The 18,795-nt window shown below is 38.3% G+C and overlaps 6 protein-coding genes across 6 annotated transcripts; 3 read left to right on the top strand and 3 right to left on the bottom strand.

The window, feature by feature from the left end:
* Positions 1–23: 23 nt before the first annotated feature.
* AK88_02653 (uncharacterized protein) lies at positions 24–1,856 on the bottom strand (the record flags this gene model as incomplete). Its single annotated transcript, XM_012480278.1, has 1 exon — positions 24–1,856. The coding sequence occupies one exon, from the start codon at positions 1,854–1,856 to the stop codon at positions 24–26; it is 1,833 nt and encodes a 610-aa protein (XP_012335701.1).
* A 1,330-nt stretch (positions 1,857–3,186) lies between these two features.
* On the bottom strand, positions 3,187–5,966 carry AK88_02652 (uncharacterized protein; the record flags this gene model as incomplete). Its single annotated transcript, XM_012480277.1, has 3 exons — positions 3,187–3,551; positions 3,754–5,639; positions 5,923–5,966. The coding sequence occupies 3 exons, from the start codon at positions 5,964–5,966 to the stop codon at positions 3,187–3,189; spliced, it is 2,295 nt and encodes a 764-aa protein (XP_012335700.1).
* Positions 5,967–7,217: 1,251 nt separating this feature from the next.
* On the top strand, positions 7,218–10,388 carry AK88_02651 (uncharacterized protein; the record flags this gene model as incomplete). The annotated part of the gene is made up of 1 exon (XM_012480276.1): positions 7,218–10,388. The coding sequence occupies one exon, from the start codon at positions 7,218–7,220 to the stop codon at positions 10,386–10,388; it is 3,171 nt and encodes a 1,056-aa protein (XP_012335699.1).
* A 1,025-nt stretch (positions 10,389–11,413) lies between these two features.
* On the top strand, positions 11,414–12,610 carry AK88_02650 (uncharacterized protein; the record flags this gene model as incomplete). Its single annotated transcript, XM_012480275.1, has 1 exon — positions 11,414–12,610. The coding sequence occupies one exon, from the start codon at positions 11,414–11,416 to the stop codon at positions 12,608–12,610; it is 1,197 nt and encodes a 398-aa protein (XP_012335698.1).
* A 671-nt stretch (positions 12,611–13,281) lies between these two features.
* Positions 13,282–13,848, bottom strand: AK88_02649 (uncharacterized protein; the record flags this gene model as incomplete). Its single annotated transcript, XM_012480274.1, has 1 exon — positions 13,282–13,848. One exon carries the CDS (start codon positions 13,846–13,848, stop codon positions 13,282–13,284), a length of 567 nt encoding a protein of 188 aa, XP_012335697.1.
* Positions 13,849–17,160: 3,312 nt separating this feature from the next.
* AK88_02648 (fructose-bisphosphate aldolase 2) lies at positions 17,161–18,573 on the top strand (the record flags this gene model as incomplete). Its single annotated transcript, XM_012480273.1, has 2 exons — positions 17,161–17,193; positions 17,467–18,573. The coding sequence occupies 2 exons, from the start codon at positions 17,161–17,163 to the stop codon at positions 18,571–18,573; spliced, it is 1,140 nt and encodes a 379-aa protein (XP_012335696.1).
* Between the last annotated feature and the right edge of the window lie 222 nt (positions 18,574–18,795).

Below are 18,795 nucleotides of genomic sequence, written 5' to 3'. Positions count from 1 at the left end.
AAAAAAAAAAAAAAAAAAAAAATTTACAGTACCAAGCGCTTGTCCGAAGCATGCCCCCCGTTATATGCACAAAATGCGAGAATTCCATATGCAGACAGAATGACCTTACCAGTCAGCATGTAGAAGTATTCCAACTTATTCACATCGAAATTATATATGACGTTCTGGTTGTACAAATGGGCAACGTAATTCTTAAACTCGCGCAGGGTGAAATTACGAGCTGTTTTAACATCCCTTTTGTGTATGCCCAAAAGTTCTGGCCTGAAATCTCTTCTATTTTCTCTGTCCCAACAGGTGGAAACAATTTTGACGCACCTTTTATATTTATTGGCGTCCCACTTGAGTAGCAATTTAGGAATAGTAAAATAGTATGTAGGAATGTACCCATTATATTTTGTATTTTCAAAATTAATGGACAGATATTCTGAGACACTGAGGTTGAAATTGAATTGATCGACAGCTATAAGAATTGGGAATTCAGTTTGTTTTTTCAAATGTTCAAACAATGCATAGACACAAAGGTTGGCATATGATACATTATTAATCCCAATGTGTGCTAATTCTAATAAATTAGGGGGTACTGAAAATTTATCCAGTAGGTTTGGTATTTTCACATTGTCATAGTAAAATTTGTACAATTTTTGCTTGTACATATTTTTTTCCCTTTCATTTAAGGCATTAAAATTTTGTTCATCATTTGCTACTTCCGCATCGATTGTTTTTCTGATAATCTCATCATAAATTTTTTTGTTGTACAATAAATGTGTTCCATCTAGACAGGTAATTTCGAGAATTCCTTTATCAACTTTTAATTTTTTTAAAAATGATTCATTTGTTTTTACTAAGTCTTCCAGAAATTGTCTACTCAGTTCTGGCTGAATATACAAATTTGTATTACTTCGAACAATGGTGTTAATATCAAATTTGTATTTTTTTATATCAGGGACGAAGATAACAAACCATTGATTTAACTTGGCCCAGAGGACTATGGTGTTTAGAATGCAGCTCTTTCCTGTTCCTCTCTTTCCGTCTATTAGGAAGCTTCTACTTTTGTAGGACATCCCATTGTAGTTGCTCCTGGAGTTGTTTCTCTTTTCGTTCACTTCGTCATTTGAGTCTCCATTCGCATCACCACCATCGTAGTAACTAGTGCATTCTCCTCTTTGCGCAAAATAGCTATCCAGCTTGTATGAATCCCTCCGTTTGCACATTTTGTAATTCTCTTCAAAATGTTTCAACTCATCTACAATTTCGTACGCTAATTTTCTGAACAGCAGTCCTACACCCTTCAAATTTTGCGCATTCTTTATCAAGCGTTGATCTGGCACAACGTCATTCTTTTCCAGTTCGCGCAGAAACATGTCGAGGTTATCATTTTGGTGATCACCATCCGGGACGGCTTCCTTTCCTTTGGCTTGCGTGCCGCTCTCCCTATCGCTGCACCCCCCATCGTGCATCAAAATGTCCTTGGGCAACTCCCCAGCAAGCCCCTCAGGGAAAAACCCGTCCAAGTACTCCTTCTCAAACAGGAAGCACTTATCGACATTTTCAATGGCGAAATGGGAAGGGCTAACATTTCTTACTTTGTCATTCTTTATATTGATATACATGTCTGCATTGAAAAAAAAATCAGCAACATTTTTTTTTTTTATCGTCCCATGAATATTTAGCAGCTTATTAAATTTTTCCTCGTCATATGGGAATGCCACCAATTCTTTGTTGTAAATTTTCATCAACGCGTCTTCATTTCGTTTGTGATTTTCTCTATACGTTCTGTGTACCTTTGAGTTGTTGATAATGGAAGGGATGTTATACGTGTTGAATGGGCGCACAGACCCCAGAAGGATTTTCTTCATCTTTCTTGTTACCCAGGGGGGGGAGTGGAAATGGGGGGGATATAGGACAAAAAAAGGGCAATACGCTTTCTGGTCTCATCCTTCCCCGCTTGATTTGGGCTTCTCACAAGGGGGGGAAAGGAACAAACATGGGACACTTCCGTATGTATACATGGGCTTGTACATACATCGATGAGTAGCACCACCACCACTGCGGGGAACGCCAAAATTAGGTGTGGGAACAAACGGCCACTCCGCGCCTCATGAGTGGATCAGCGGACCCATTTTAGCCTAGGGGAATCAAATTAGCATGTGTATAAGTAGAAGAGGGGTGAACTCAATGGCCCAGTGAAATTAAATGCGCTCTTAAAAAGTGAATGCACAAACCCTGAACTATTTCACCGTCGCGGGAGGAAGGGAAAAAAAAAAAAATTTATTCACGCAGGATAAATATTTGTGCATGTATTATCTCACCCCCCACAGTTTTAATTTATCTAAAAGTAGAATACAACAAGTGAGCATTTTTTATTGAAAAAAATATCACTCGTGTGGAACTGCACAATTCACTTCTAACAGATGTGCACCTGTGTAGTTCAAAGACCCGTTCCTTTGTAGAAAGGGCGGAACGGAGTGGTGAACGCATGGAAAATTCTATTGCTCCTAATGCCGTGCGTTGGAGCATCGACTGTACCTGGGTCTATATTTGTGCGGTTATACCCATACGATGGAAAGCGGCCCCCTCAAGTTGGTCACTGAAATCTCGGGAGAGCGCTGCCTCCATGGGGGACATATATTTTACCGCTTCCATTTTGTACTACATCATGTCATCATTATAGGGAGACGACTGAGAATCATTAGAGTATTTATGCAAAAACGATCTAGCATACCCTCACCCGGTTTGCTAATTTGTTGAAAATTCATGTTCGTCTTTTTACTTATGTCTCAAATGTTAAGGTAAACACATGTTTCCTTTTGCGAATAAATTGGGGGTGTGAAAAAAAATAAAATAAAAAAATTGCATAGGCAAACACACACTCGAAGCATGCCATACGGGCAGCGATGCAGACGCAGTGTGTGTGGTAGAATGAACAAGTGGTAACATTAAACTGGAAAAATTGAAACCAGATGGGCAGAAATGGCACAAACGACGCGGATAAGATGTTAATGCGAGTAGAGCAAAAAAAAAAAAGTGATTGCTCCTAAATGGATTACTTAAAAAATGCGGAAAGCTTCTCCCCTTCTTTGCACCCACAACAAAGCGATGCGCAGAGACACATTTTCATCATAAAAAACATGGGGGGAGTGTTCCTCGAATTAATTTTTCATTTTTTTATTTATCTTCACACTGCTGCTACGCCCTGTAGAGTGTATTGTACAGCTCTTTCTTTAGACGTAGCAACTGCTTGAGAATGGCTTCGTTTGTTATTTTGCCAGATGGGTTATCCGAGTCTGAGGAGCTTCCATCCTCGTCTTCCAATTCGGCTTCTCTAGCTAGCTTGCTTAAAATGGATTTATTTTTATTGTCTTTTATTTTGTTTTGCAATTGTACCATTTTGTTGCAGCAGAGAATTGCACTGTTTATTTTGGTGTATTCGTGATCGCTAATTCGGTTCACCATTTCGAGTTCTTGTAGATTCTCAAAAATGAGGCCTATTTTTTTTAGTGAACTTTTCCAGCGCGCGATTTCGTCGTCCGTGATGAAGCAAATGCAGGTGCCTTCAAGGGGGTGGCGGTGAAAGGGTATAAAAAGGATAGTGTTTACCAGGAACGTATTTTTAAATATACGCTATGACAATAGATAGGTTAATTTCACACAAATACAGTTATGAAGGTGTTTTTTTGTGGGGGAGAGCGTGGGCCATTTCTTAATATGTGCCCCCCCTCGGGGCGTTACAGGGGGAAAGGGGCGACTCTTTACCTGTCTTGAAATTTCTAGCCGTGCGACCAGATCGATGTACAAAGGTGATATCCGAAACGGGACAGCTGAGTTGAATTATGACGTCACATTTGTCCAAGTCGATTCCTCTGCTTAATACATCCGTGCAAAACAGAACAGAATGGTTGGTTGATTGAGAAAACTTTGAAATGCTTTGCATACGCTCTTTGAGTGACTGTTTGGAGTGTATGGAGTAAATGTTTATCCGTTCCTTCAGCGACATGTCGCAACGGTATTTTTTTGGTACAGATGACTCTACCCCTTGGTCGAAAAATAAAAATTTAAATATGCTATTTAGCTCTTTGGTTTCCTTAATAGTGTTTACAAAAATAACTATTTTTTTTATCTCTCCATTTTCGGCACTGTCATTGTTTCGGTTTAACTGATTCTTGTCATCTTCTGAGTGGTCCACAGAACCGTTCAGAAAATATAGCTTGAGAAGGTAAAAAAGTTTTTGTAGTATTTTTTTCCTTTCACATTTGACCACGTTGAGCGAGAGGCCATCAGGCAGGATACTGCCTCCCTCACCCGTTGAGGGGTTGTCTACCAAATGATCATCGGCCAAATTGATGATGCAAGATTTTTCTTTCCTTATGGTAACATATTTTAACAATTTGGCTAGATTTTCATTTTGCAAATGAACTGACAACCCTAGAGTAGCAGACAGGAGAAAAGTTTGAATAAATTTTTTTTTCTGCCCTACGGACTTATACAAATGTTTGGCAATAAAATTGATGTCCTTCATGAAAGACGTTTCTATCATTTTATCAATTTCGTCGCATGCAAAATATCTGACGTGTTTCATATTATCCAAATAGTTTATCTTATCATTTAGGAGTAAAAAATACTTCAATCTTCCAGGGGTGCAAACTAAGATTTCTGGTTTGTTCGATATAATTCTTTTTTGTTTATTAAGATTTAATCCTCCAATAATTGTTGCGATGTAAATGTTGGTGTATTTATTTATGATACTGAAATGGCTTAAAATCTGAATGGCTAGTTCTCTTGTTGGAACTAGTATGATGCACCTAAGTTTAGAAACACAATTCCCCCTTTTTTCGTGTTGCCTTAATTTGTTTTTTACTATATTGTTCAATATGGGTATGCAAAAGGTTAGCGTTTTGCCCGTGCCCGTTTTGGACACTACGATTATGTCATTCTTAAAATTTATGGAGTGCTCTAGAGTCTGCTTTTGTATTTCTGTGGGTTTCCAGAATTTAGCGTCATATAATGATTTCATTATGCTATACAGGAGGTTGACTTTTCCATTTAGGTTCCACCTGACGTAGTGTACCTTGTACTTGACTTCTTCCGTTCGTTCAAAGTTCTCCTCATTCTGGATCACTTTTTGTATGTCGAATTTTTCCCTTTTGGGGCCTTCACCCTTTGCGCGGAAAGTGGTGGGGGAGTCAGCAGAACACGCAGCCTGGTCCATAGAAACACCCTCCTCATTACATCCCGTGGGGGCATTTTTTGGTTTTTTTTTTTTTCTCCCTCTTTTTTTTTTCCTCCTTTTGAACTCCTTATTGGTGTCCTCCCCGCGGCTGTCAATTTGTTCTGGGGCCACTTCACTACCAGAGTTGCTCTTACTGGAGTCCTCTTTCTCAATTGACTTTTCTATAACTGCTTTAGAGTCCTGCTCCGAATTTGTCTGGTCAACATTTTCGCGTTTTCTCTTTTTGCTTCTTTTCCTAGGAGATAACTTTCTCCCATTTTTGTTGCCATTAATTTCTTGTCTTTTTATTCTTTCCTTGTTAGTGCCACTCGTTTCACCTCCCTGGGGTGAACCTGCCAGATCATCTTCCGTTAGAACCTTTACGCTTCCCGCATCGGCGACCTCGATGGACACCAGTCCTATTTTGTGAAGCCTGAACAGGGGTGATACAAATTAGAAATGATGAATTTGGGCAGAAGAAACGAGCGTCCATTTGGCAATGTTCTATCAGTGCAGTGTTATTTTTTTTTCTCATCACAATTGTGGAAAAGAAAAAAGAAAATTATCTTAAAATTGGTCATATATATATATGGAGTTTTCCATAAGCAGAACTTTCAGCATTGCGGGGAGAAGTAATCCCCCTTGTTTGTTGCCGATGATGTATTCACATGGACATGGACGCTTTCGCAAAAGGCCAATGTTATTAGTTGCCTTACTCTTTGAGGAGGGGAGTCTTGACAGCAAGGGGCTTAAAAATCATTTTGCTTTGTGGTCTATTTTGCCCCATTTCGTGCATACGTGTATTATTGTATGTTTATATTTGCATAAGCATGTACATTTATACATGCATGAAAAGTCCCCCCGTCCTGTTATCTCGCCTTTTCGTATAAATTACGTTTCATCTGGGGGGGTAAAAAAAAAAACGTTTGCGTGAAAAATACGAGCGGCTGGACAGGACAAAATAAAGTAGAAATAAAAAGGAAATGGGGGGAAAACGTGTAGTAGGGGAGTTGCCACAAGTTATATAGGCAAACATGTAACAACTTTTTAAGCACTGGGAAAATAAACAGAGCAGAATGTTACGAAAACGCACGAAAATTAAAGAGCAAAAATGGTGACAGAAACGATCAAATGACGTCAAAAAAAAAAAAAAAAAAAAAGTAAAATACCAAAACCGTAATTCGCGCAGGGGCGAGAACAATGCGTAAAAACTGCAACATATTATAAACCCCATAAGTATATGCGTACAAATTATCAGATGCGAAATTTTAAACATGTGATAAGGATGTTGCCTTTCATGTGATATTCATGCAGTGGTGGTAAACGCCGCGGTTTTAGGTCTCAATTCAAGCGCCCATCATATCATGCTGTTCGCACTGCGCACTGGTCGCGGAGTTTATATGGTTATGAATTCACCCGACCTGGGCACCGCTCATTATTTTTTTTTTCTCTGCCATATTGCTACATTTGATGTTCCCATCTCCCTTTTGGGAAAACAGAAAAAACAGTGAATCGCAAAAAGGCAAACATCATATTGGATGAGAGGCAGTTACCTTATTTTTACCACCTCTTTAATACAAAAAAAAAAAAAAAAATGCAGTTATATATATTTTTTTTAAGTGTAGCAGCTTCTAGATACGTACATGTTAAGCATTAGCACAAATTAAGTAATACAGTGTTGCACGTTCTAACTTGCGGAGTAAGCGCTTGCCTACTGCCAACGAATTCTTAACCGCGCACATGCAAGAAGAAACGCATCCCTATGCATGCCTATAACATTATGCGTAATACATAATCCTCGAACGAACCGACGCAGTAGTCAGAGATATGATCTGTGGACAGTGAACCCTGAACTAAGAACCCTGAGCTTCGAGAAGATGCCCTTTTTTTTATGTCTCCTAAAGTTTGCTCATTCGTCCAAATTTACGTAAGAAATCTGTGTTGTCATTCGTTTTCCCGTGTACAAATTATACAAGAGAAAGGAAAACGAAAATTGTGTGCTGCGACAAAAATGAACATAAGCGTTTATAAAAGCAAAATATTCAACACGAAAGATGTGGTCGATGTATGCATACACCAGAGGCACCTGAAGCTGGAACCGTCCAGCTTTAAAGATTCCGTTTATAAATTGAACGAGCATAAAATAAGTGTAGACCAGTTAGCAAAAGGAGATGGGTCGTTCATCACTGGGACGAAATTAAATGTAGGAGGGGGGGAAGAAGCCCCCAAAGGGCAGCAGATCGGGACAGAAAAATCCCGCAGCTATCACATGGACGAATTGAAATGCTTGTACTTATTTTTCCTCATAAATATGCTAAGGTTTAAGAATAGTTTGGATTTAAATTTGATAAGGAGCGTTTGTTGTTCAATCAACAGCACCACGGAGTGTACTTGCGGGGTCGAGGGGTTGTGTCCCTCACAAATTTCCCCCGCCCCCAGTCCATCATCACAAAAGGAGTCCTCACACAGTGAACTACTAAAACAGTTTTTCATTTCAAATTTGAAAAAATGTGCCAAATTGGAATACAACCTAAATGATTTCAACATGTGTATAAGTGTTGTCTTAGAAAACTGTAGCATAGTTTTTTTAAATGCGTACAAAACGGTGTCCTTGTGCAAGTACCTGACCTGCTGCCTGTGTAACGTTCTGGAGTTATTTCAGATAAATTCTGACGTCCTATTTAAAAACGCCTTTAACAATAATGTGAATAATAGTAACATACAATCGATAAATGAGCTTATAAGTAAGATCAAATGGATGACACATGATTCTAAGGTGGAGAAGAATAAGGACTTGTCCAAACGATTTAGCGCAAACTTGTTATTGTTTGTTTATTCGCAAAGTAAACTAACGGACGACGGTGAATATTTTATGTACCTCATAAATCAAAATTTTAAGAACAACATAGATAGCTATAGAAATGAGTACACAGAAGAGATGAACTCATTAAATAGCTATATCACCATGTTGTGTAAAAATATGAATGACACTCTTAGGGTCCACATTAAAAATGTGCTGGACATTACAGCCAAAGTGGTACCATTATTCGTTGCGAAGATGCACGAATTTCTTACGGCGAATGAGCAAATTGTAGGAGAACACCCAGATTTGAACAAGCCCTTGGCGAACGGATTTATATTGCTAGAGGATGGCATTGCAGAAGGAAGCAAATCATCAAGTTCAATTCTGTCCAAGTTGTATGAAGAGAAATATTTAAAGAGCATCGAAGAGAAGTTCGTACAGATGAAGTTCCCTAATGAGTTACAAAAGTTTAGCGAAATGAACAGCATATTTTACGAGCTGCTAATGCTGCTAACGGATATGATTGTTCAGACTAACATTATGTACGACATAAAGGCATATAACAAAGCGCTAGCACAAGTGTTGAAAAATAAAAAAGTGTCAGGGGGCGTGCACCATATAGGGATTGGGTGTCTGGAGTTTAAAAATTTTCTCTACTCCCTTGTGGAAGATAGGGAGGACTCACAATTGGGCATTTTTAAAAGAACAGAGGGGGAGGCAGACGAAATGGTACCTATGCGTGGAAACAAAATTGTTATCAATAATTTCTTCCCTTCGTTGAGGAGAAGATTAAATGTGTACAAATTGGATGACCAGATAGGGGAAGTACTAATCCAGAAGAATATCAATTTTAATTTGAAGGTTCCGAAAGGTGCGAAAGACTTTACAGGAGAAGATATGCAATTGAGAAATATTTTTTTCGATTTTGTTAAGAAGAAGTTTTTACTACACGGGGCAGTAGAAATAGATACCCCCATTTTTGAACTTAAGGAGACTTTAACTGATAAATATGGAGAAGACTCAAAATTAATATTCGATTTGAAAGAGCAAGGAGGGGAAAATCTATCTCTTAGATATGATTTAACTGTTCCTTTATATCGCTTTGTCAACACAAACAATATAAATTGTCTAAAAAGATTTCATATTGGAAAAGTCTACAGAAGAGACGAACCCAGTATGAACAGAGGAAGGTTTAGAGAATTTTATCAATGTGATTTTGATATAGTAGGAAAATATGACACTCTTCGTACAGACTTTCACATTCTATTCATATTTTGGGATATTTTAAATAATTTAAAAAAGGTGATTGGTAATTTTAACTGCAAAATAAATCACAGAAAAATATTAGAGTACATGCTTCTCTCTAGTAATATTCACAAGGATAAGGTAAAAACGATTTCCAGCAGTATAGACAAATTGGACAAAATAACATTTCAGCAATTTCGGGATGAGTTATTAAATGAGAAAGGAATCCCTGTCGAATCGGTTGATATAATCGAAATGTACATTTCGAAGACGCTAAGTTTATCACCTTTTTTGGTCATTGAATTTTTGAGAAATGATTTAAGTGAATCCCCTTTTGAAGAATCTTACAAAAATGAAGTGTATCAAGTTATAAATCATTTAGAGGAAATTTTTGAGTTATTAAAACATTTTAATATGCTCAATCAATTTTCTTTTGATTTGTCCCTTGCCAGGGGCTTGGATTACTACACGGGGATTATATTCGAATTTGTTGTACTGTCCGAGACGGGACTAGGAAGTGTGGCTGCGGGCGGAAGATACGATTACTTAATACGGAACAGGCGAAAGGAGTACATCCCCTCCGTTGGCGCTTCTGTTGGTATCGAGCGAATCATTGCCATTGCTGAAGGGGTGGTAAAGAGGGGTGGCTTGTTTCTGGGTCCAGGGGAAAGTGGCCATCTTACTAAGAAGGAGGTAACTATGGAAGATTCAACCCCCGGAAAAGTTGCTTCACCGGGGAATGTCGCTACCCCCGCCGTAGGCCTGAAGGACAACTCGGTAGATGTTCTCATATGCAACATCAAGAAAAACTGCTTTAAGGAGACCATCGAGTTGTGTAAAAAGTTGTGGGAGCAGGGCATATCGACGGAGTTTATCTATGTGAAGGACCAGAAGATACAGAAGCAGCTGGTTTACGCTTTGGAGAAGCAGATTCCCCTGGCGGTTATAATTGGTGATGAAATTGAAAGGGGCGTCATCAAATTACGAGAGCTCACACAGGACAAGGAGAAATCAGCGGGGGAACGGGAAATCAAGCTAGAAGATTGTGTGCAGAACATAAAAAGTTACTTCAGGGAAAACCTGACCTGGAAGCAGAACATCACGAACGCTTTGTTTGGTCGTCCGGGGTTGTAGCGGCGGTTGTACTTAGCGTGGAAGGACACGCGTGATTTCTGCATGTCCATGCCCCTGTCACCAAGAGGTGCCATTTTTTTCTTACCACCGCTGCGCCAACGGGTGAGCAAGAAAGCGGCGAAAAGAAAGAAAAAAGATTAAGTTAACACGAATAAATCGTGACCCTATTTGAATGAATAAAAAAAAATGGACGCACTTTTGTCACACACAGTTGTGCAAGAGGGTAAGCATTGAAGCCGCTGCATTTCGATTTTACGCAGGCGTTTTTTTATATCTTTTTTAGCGCAATTTTGCACATGTTTAACGCGTTTTTTCTTCCCCTGTTTTTTTTTTTTTTTAACCCCGTTTAACCACGTCCTCATAACGAAACAAAAAAAAAACAAAAAAACCCTTTATTTTGACGAACGTGCCAACTTATTGTCAAGGCAATTTTTTTCCAAATATTTGCAATATTTTCAGGGAATAAATGGGGAAGCTATGCTGCTAATATCTACCGAATGCGAAGCGGAAAAACAAGCCGCGTGGTTTGAGTCGTTTTTGAGCGTGCAGTTGTTGGAACAGACAAAGGGATATTGCGGGGGGGGACAAAAAAAGGAGTAAATGTGAAAGTATAGTACATGCTAGTTCCTTGAATATATCACTTGCAATTTTACTGTTCGCGTCAACATTGTGCATGCACATGTGCGTATGCAAATGAGAGAGTTCAAGCGGGTGAGCTTAATGCTGGAATGATCTCTCCCTCGTCGGAACAGCCTGCCCGGGAGTCCTCTCCAGACGATGTGGTCATAAAATCAGAGGAGGAAAAAAACGTAGGCATAAGTATGGTACCCCCCCGTTGTTCACACTTGAGAGTTAGTATATTCAGGCGCGACATGAGTAATTCATAGGCTCATAGTGGTGATACGAAGAGAGGAAACAAAAAGGTTTACTTCAAACTGAACTGTTTTCTTTTCGTTTTTTTTCGTTCCACGAAATTAATCCATCGGAACGGAACGACTTTGCACGTCTGCGCTCCTCTTCCCAATATGGAAGTCGAGTGGGACAATGAAACTGTGACAAAATTTTACAATTATTTGTGCGGGACCATTAGCTACCAATATTGCGTCGAATTAGAGAAGGATCTGAGAATAGAAACAGGAACGGAAAAAAAATTAAACAAACAAAGTTGCAGCTCATGTAGTGACCATCATAGTGATGTAAATATAAGTTGCTTCAAATTTAAAAAAGATGATGATGATGTATTGGGAGAAATACTAGACAGTGAAAAGGAAGAAGAAAATGTGAAAACGTCCCTGGCAGAAATAACACAAAAGGCATTCACCATATATACAAATGTAATTTCCAAAGCTGCTTCGAAGGGAGAAAATAAAGTAATCCTAGAAACGGATCATTTTTTAAGATGTGATATTTTGAGATTGGTATTTAGTAAGTATATAACAACAAAGGTGAAGGAAAAAATTACAGAAATAAGTTCCAAGAGTACAAAAAATATTGTTTCTTTGGCAAACCCCCTGAACATAAGCGAACATGACTTAAATAAAATAAAGACTGACACAATTGCAAGCTTGATGCATGATCATGTGGGGCTACAGAAAAATTTCCTGGGCAAGGACTACACCAAGTTGATATTTGACGAGCTAGTTTTTATCGAATATAATAACCAGTTTAACGGATTTGGCCATGAGTACAAAAATGTGAGAACGGATTTTTACTGCTGGACATATATTACTAGCTTGGACAGACAGAAACAAAGAGGGTTGTATAAATTACTAAAAGAGCTATCATTACTTCCATATGAGCTTAATAAAAAGGCAAATTTATCTTTGCAGATAGGTACACTATTTCAGTTTTTGTACTTCTCCCCCAATAAGTCTTACTTAAAAAAGCATTACCAAGGGGGGTATGGAAAAATGGACAACGGAAAGAAAATTACGTGTATTTATATCCCCTTTGTACATTCAAATGATGACGTAGAAATTAAGTTGTACAAAAATGAGTATAACGGGGAGCGTGATAAGGCAGAACCGAACATTGGTGATGCCACAAGCGTTCCGTGTGACCAAGGGGATGGTGCCCCTTTTCGGGTGATAAAACCTGAAAGCGATTCGCTCATATTTTTGCAAACAAGAAATGTTTCGTACGAAATTTCGAAGACGAAGAATAAGTTTTTCACCGTGAATTTTTCTATTTCGGGGCCCGTTTGCAAGGACCGGCGCTTATAATTTGACTTATGCCTTCGGGGCGGTTAATAAACAGAGGTGTGTGTGTGGGGGGTATATTCACACGGATATGTATGTACCATTCTGTTTTTCCCCCTTTTGGGCATGTAAATCTGCTGTGTGTGCACCCGTTTATTTGTTAGGATCCTCGAGGAGGGGGAGTAGAATGGCAGAAAAAAAGGGTCTCCAAAAAACTGTTCCTCAGATGAGATGCAAGCATGTGTGGGCATTTGTAACGCGGTGACCCTACAAATATACGCCGCATCCTGTTTGAACGAGACGCTTTATCCCCACCCCACTGATATTCCTGCAGTTATCAACCTTGTTTAAGCCTTCTCAAAGTGCGCTCGTTTACGACAGCACATACTCACACCTGATGAGTTGCTTCAAAGAGATGATATACAAAACAAAAAAAAAAAAAAGATTCTTGAATTTTGCGGAGAGAGTCATAATATAGTCACCGTTTGCAAAAAGTGCATTAGTGTAATTTTGTCCCAATTTCTGGGTAGCATTTATTTCTTCGTAACTTTTTTTTGTTCTGCCTCAACATGAAAAAAAAAATGTGATCATCAAATAAAATGGTCCTACAAAAAAAGGTTACACTGTGTTGCACTAGGCAGACAAAAAATATCATGCTGGTGTACACGTGAGTCCCCACTTACGTGACACGCTGCTTAAATAGTCCTGCGCTTCTTTCTAATTTTTTTCCTCTTGTTGACATAGAAACTCCAGTACATTCCAGCGTTCCTTTTTTTAACGCCCATTTTCCCGATAATCTTGTAGTACTGTTTCTTCCTAATATTTTTGAGCCAACTAAAATGAAGTGTTTTCTGTACACATGCTGTGCGTATGGAATTGGTGGGGAGCATCCCATTTCCAGAGTCTTCACTGTGATGGGGACTCTCACTTCCCCAAGGTCTAGCACTTATGTTGCTCCTTATGCGATGTGCTGGTATAATAAGTTCAGTGCTGTTTCCCAAATGGAAGCTTCTCCTATGTCCTATTTCGTATGTTAACCCTGGTTTATGATGGACGGTGCAGTCCCCGCATAGCAGAAAGGAAATGCCATCATCCAACATGTTGCGCACCGCTTCATCTTTTTCATTTGCTAAATTGTTCAAAGTGAAGGAGTTTCTTGTACGCACAATTTTGTTTACTAAAGGAACAGACGCAAAGGTAGCCTTCTGGTGGTTCTTACAGATTTTCCCAATTAAAGGAAGGCAACTTATTCTTGGAAACATCTTCTATTAGTAAAAAGTTATGAGCATTTTTGGTGTTCTTTCATCTTCCTTACAAGAGTATTATACCTCCCTTTAGTTTTTCCCCAAGAATGCATATACTTCTTTTTTTTTTACGTGTGCATGGATGCCAATATTTACACTATGAGAAGAGGGGTGGGCAAAAGCAAAACACGTGCTTAGTGCATTCCTTGCAAGTGTCAATTTTAGGATTCATAAAATTGTCATTTTAGTGGTGGTTAGCATGGCATGGTTAATTGGAGAACAAGAAGGGGGGGGTGCTTCTCACACCAAAGCATGTTCGACATGAACAGAGGAATTTATAGTGACCGTTTGGTTTACACGCAAGAAGGGCACAACTTATTTGCTTCACAAAAAGTGGAAATAAACAAAATGGCATAAAAAGGGTGCGGAAAAAAAGGTTTGATATGTTACAAAAAATGAAGAACAGATTAGTGATTCAAAAAAAGGGTCGGAAAAAAAGCTCATTGTGCGTGTACTGATATGAACGTAAGTATATATAGTTCCCTTAAAAATGGTGCAATAACGGGGATGTAGCGTGGGCTGGAAAAAAGAGCTTCCTCCGGTGCACTGTTTCGAGCAAATAGTTATATTTGCTTACTACAATATTTTGTCGGTGTACCTGTACAACATATTTCGAAAGTGAGATAAGCAGATGTTCGTTTAAAATGCTCCAACCTGTGTACTCAGTGCACCTAAGCAATGAAAAGGGGGGAATCCTCTCTTTTGAAATGATTCCAAGTCATATGATTAGGATGACATATTGCATTCTTTAAATAACACATTTAGGGGCACATGCCCATATGGACGCAGGTACGTCGTAGTGTGTATCCCTGGAAGGAAAGACAAAATAATCGCCATGGCGGCGAATCGTATTTATGCCCCATTGCAGTTACATGGAGGGGACACTATATGACACACATAAGCGTAAACACGCGTAGTCGGTCAAGCGACGATGATGCAGTATTATGATAAGCGATGTAGGAGGCAATCAGAAATGCGCGTTGAACAATCAGTGAATAAAAAAAATATATATATTTTTTTGACCTTCCATACGATTCTGCTCCCTATGAGCAGAGACACACTTAAAGTGAACGGCAAAAGCACATTAAAAAAATATATGAGGGTATTGAGATCTTATGTCCCTGTGAACATTCACTGGTGAGTACCAAATTGCGCCTCACTTATTCTGTAAAACGCCCATTTATAGCTAGTCCCACGCGCATGTATGTTTATATGTATGTATATGCAAACGCATGTTCACACATGCTCACACCTGTTTGTGCGTCTCGCGTACTAACATTTGAAAATTCCCCCCTGTTTTAAGCGCATGCTAACCTTTACCCAAAAAGGATGTAGAACACTGTTCTTCTTTTTTTTGTTTTTTATCTGCCTCAGATGAAACAAAATTTATAGAACTATTTCCTATCGATTTTCTTCGAACGCATGTAGGAAGTTTTTTCCCCCTTTCCTCGTACACACAGGTAAGTACCTTCGAAAACTTTTCGTGTCCAATCCTTTTTCGCTTTATCGAACAGAAAAGAAAAACGACCAATAAGACGTTTAACGATGTGCAAAGTTTTGCGACATGTTTTGCATTCATGCGAGATTTTATACTTTCGTGCTAATTTTTTTTTTTTTTTTTTTTTTTAAGTGGCTATTTAAGAGAAGCGTTCACCATTTTTTTTTTTTTTTTTTTTTTTTTTAAGGGGTTTTTTAAAAAAACGTTCACCATTTTTTTTTTTTTTTTTTTTTTTTTGGCAAAATTAAAAAATAAACTTTTTCATCTTTCCATTTAAATATATTTACAAAAGTTTATTTTCCTTTTTTTCTTTTCAAATTTATCATTTTTGAATTTTAATTTTTTTTCCACACATATTTGGCAAAAAGGAACATGTTAATCTTTTTAAAACGATTAACCACGCCTTCGATTACTTTGCTTCTTCTATTTCGTCCACTTCTTTCTCTTTTAAACACAAAATTAAAGCAATTGCGCGATTAAAAAATTCATTTTATGCTTCATATTCACGTTTAAAATAAAATACATTCAGTCGAACACATCGCTGTTTTTCCCCCCTTTGGCAATTACACATTTAAAACGATTGGAATAATTTTTAACACAGTGGTATGCATATAGAGGGGGGAAATGCTTTTTTATAATCCATTAATTTTGTAAAAAAAATTTAAAGGGAAAAAATATATTTCTACATACTTCACCAAGAAGAAAAACATCTATTTTTATTTTTGCAGGGAAGAAACACACTTACATTCGACATACTTACAAATAACATATTTACCGCAAAACTCTTAACTTTTAACAATGGTAAGGCATAATGATGAGGAACTGGAGTTTGCTCATATGTATGTAGAAGTACATGCGAACGTTTAGTGATTTGGGCATTTACATTTACATCATATATGGAGCGGGGAAACAAAAAAAAAATGCTTTTTTTTTTTTTTTCCTTTTCTGTACATTCGCATTTTATGAGTGTATATTTCCGCACTTTCCATTCGTGTTTGCATTTGCAAGCTTTTTTTTTTTTGTTTTTTTTGTTTTTTTATGCTGAGAGAAAACCTACGTGGTGGCACTTGTTCCGTTGCACCAGGAAAGTGCTTACATTTTTTGTGTCATCATTTGGCAGTTCACATACAACGTTCTTGGGAGTAGCGCTTGAAAGGGGAGTAACCGAATGCAGTGCATGTTTGCGCGCATTCTCGCGTACATAATTTTCTTGCACATGCAAGAACTTGTGCCCCTCGCAATTGACACAAAAGCGATGTGGTGGAAATAATATCAGATCATTTGACCAACCACCGAACCTGTGTTTACTACCGCGTAATGCATGTACCGGTGCGTGAAGGTGATATATTGTAAGATATTTACATTAGCATACCAAAAGCATCACGTTACCCATGTAACAACTGCATTATATAAAATATGTCACTTATGTGAGTTGTACATGCTAGCAACTACGTTTGCGCACTTGCAAATTTGTTCAATTATTTTGTATGTCGCGTTTGGAAATTACTTTTAAGTTGACGCCTTTATTCCAAATATATAAATATATTCGCGAATGCTTTTGCTACATTTTTTTTCACAAAAAAAATAAATAATAATTTACGCATAATTTTTGCTGAACTTTTAATGTATTTTCGTGCTTACGATAATCCTATATAAAGTATATTAGATATATATATAACTATACCTATACGTAGAACATCTGATTACTCACAAAATGGTACTGAACATAATTGAGAGTTTTTTGCTTGTTGAATGAAGAGAGAGATGACCAAATGTTTGGGGTTGGAGGAGTAGCCCTCACCCCAGTATGGTTATGTTATTTTTATACTACATTTGTATGATATGTATGTGGATTTTCCGCTTTTCCATTCCCTTTGTACATGTGCCCATTGTAGTGTACACAAAATTGTGTGCGTAATAGTATATACTACATACCGAGAGGAATACAATTTGTGCACGAATGACGAATTGGCTAGCTGAGAAGAAAAAAAAAAAAAAAAAAAAAAAATGAGGCTATCTGCCTATTATATCCTTGCAAATACTGATATCTCTATATTTTTTGCGCTCCCTCCTTGCAGGCCACTGGATCCGAATATAAAAACGCCCCCCTCAAACTCCCCGCAGATGTTGCTGAAGAAATAGCAACCACAGCAAAGAAGCTTGTTCAAGCAGGAAAGGGAATTTTAGCTGCTGACGAATCTACCCAAACTATTAAGAAAAGATTTGACAACATCAATGTAGAAAATACGGTTGAAAACAGAGCCAGCTACAGAGATTTACTTTTCGGAACTAAGGGATTAGGCAAATTTATATCAGGAGCAATTTTGTTTGAAGAAACTCTATTCCAGAAGAATGAAGCTGGTGTCCCTTTGGTAAATTTATTGCACGATGAGGGAATTATTCCAGGAATTAAGGTTGACAAAGGTTTAGTTACAATCCCATGCACTGATGACGAGAAGTCAACCCAAGGATTGGATGGTCTAGCTGAGAGGTGTAAAGAATATTACAAAGCTGGTGCAAGGTTTGCAAAATGGAGAGCTGTATTAGTAATTGATCCAGTTAAGGGAAAGCCAACTGATTTGTCCATTCAAGAAACTGCATGGGGATTAGCTAGATATGCATCTATCTGCCAACAGAACAAACTCGTACCAATTGTTGAACCCGAAATTTTGGCTGATGGTTCTCATACTATAGAAGTATGTGCAACTGTAACTCAGAAGGTCTTGGCTTGTGTTTTTAAGGCATTACATGATCAAGGAGTTTTATTGGAAGGAGCTTTATTGAAGCCCAACATGGTGACCGCAGGATACGACTGTGCTGTGAAAACCAAAACCCAGGACATTGGTTTCCTCACAGTGAGGACTTTAAGTAGGACGGTGCCCCCAGCTTTACCAGGAGTTGTATTCTTATCGGGAGGCCAATCAGAAGAAGAAGCATCTGTCAACCTGAATTCCATGAATGTGTTAGGTCCACACCCATGGGCATTGACCTTTTCCTACGGTAGAGCATTGCAGGCATCTGTTTTGAATACCTGGAAAGGAAAGAAGGAGAATGTTCAAAAGGCCAGAGAAGTGTTACTAAAGAGAGCAGAAGCGAACTCTTTGGCGACATATGGAAAGTACAAGGGAGGTGCAGGCGGAGCCGATGCAGGTGCATCCCTGTACGAAAAGAAATACGTATATTGAAATTTTCCTGGCACGAAGAAGAATTAAAAGACATTGGCACTTTGAATTTGAAGTATCCGAAATGTGTGTAAATGTGTACAAAATTAATGACCGCGCTAATGAAGAGCCATACGAAAGAAGACTTTACCTTTATGAAGTGTCCTGCTAAAATACAGACCCGCACAAACGTGTGCAGAAAAGCAGCTATATCTGCTGATCGCAGCATAAGCTCTTCCCATTTAT

The sequence above is a fragment of the Plasmodium fragile genome, assembly GCF_000956335.1.
Source record: "Plasmodium fragile strain nilgiri unplaced genomic scaffold supercont1.26, whole genome shotgun sequence".
Classification (NCBI taxonomy): domain Eukaryota; phylum Apicomplexa; class Aconoidasida; order Haemosporida; family Plasmodiidae; genus Plasmodium; species Plasmodium fragile.
Note: the sequence above shows the minus strand (reverse complement) of the source record. Positions and strands in the feature narration are given on the sequence as shown.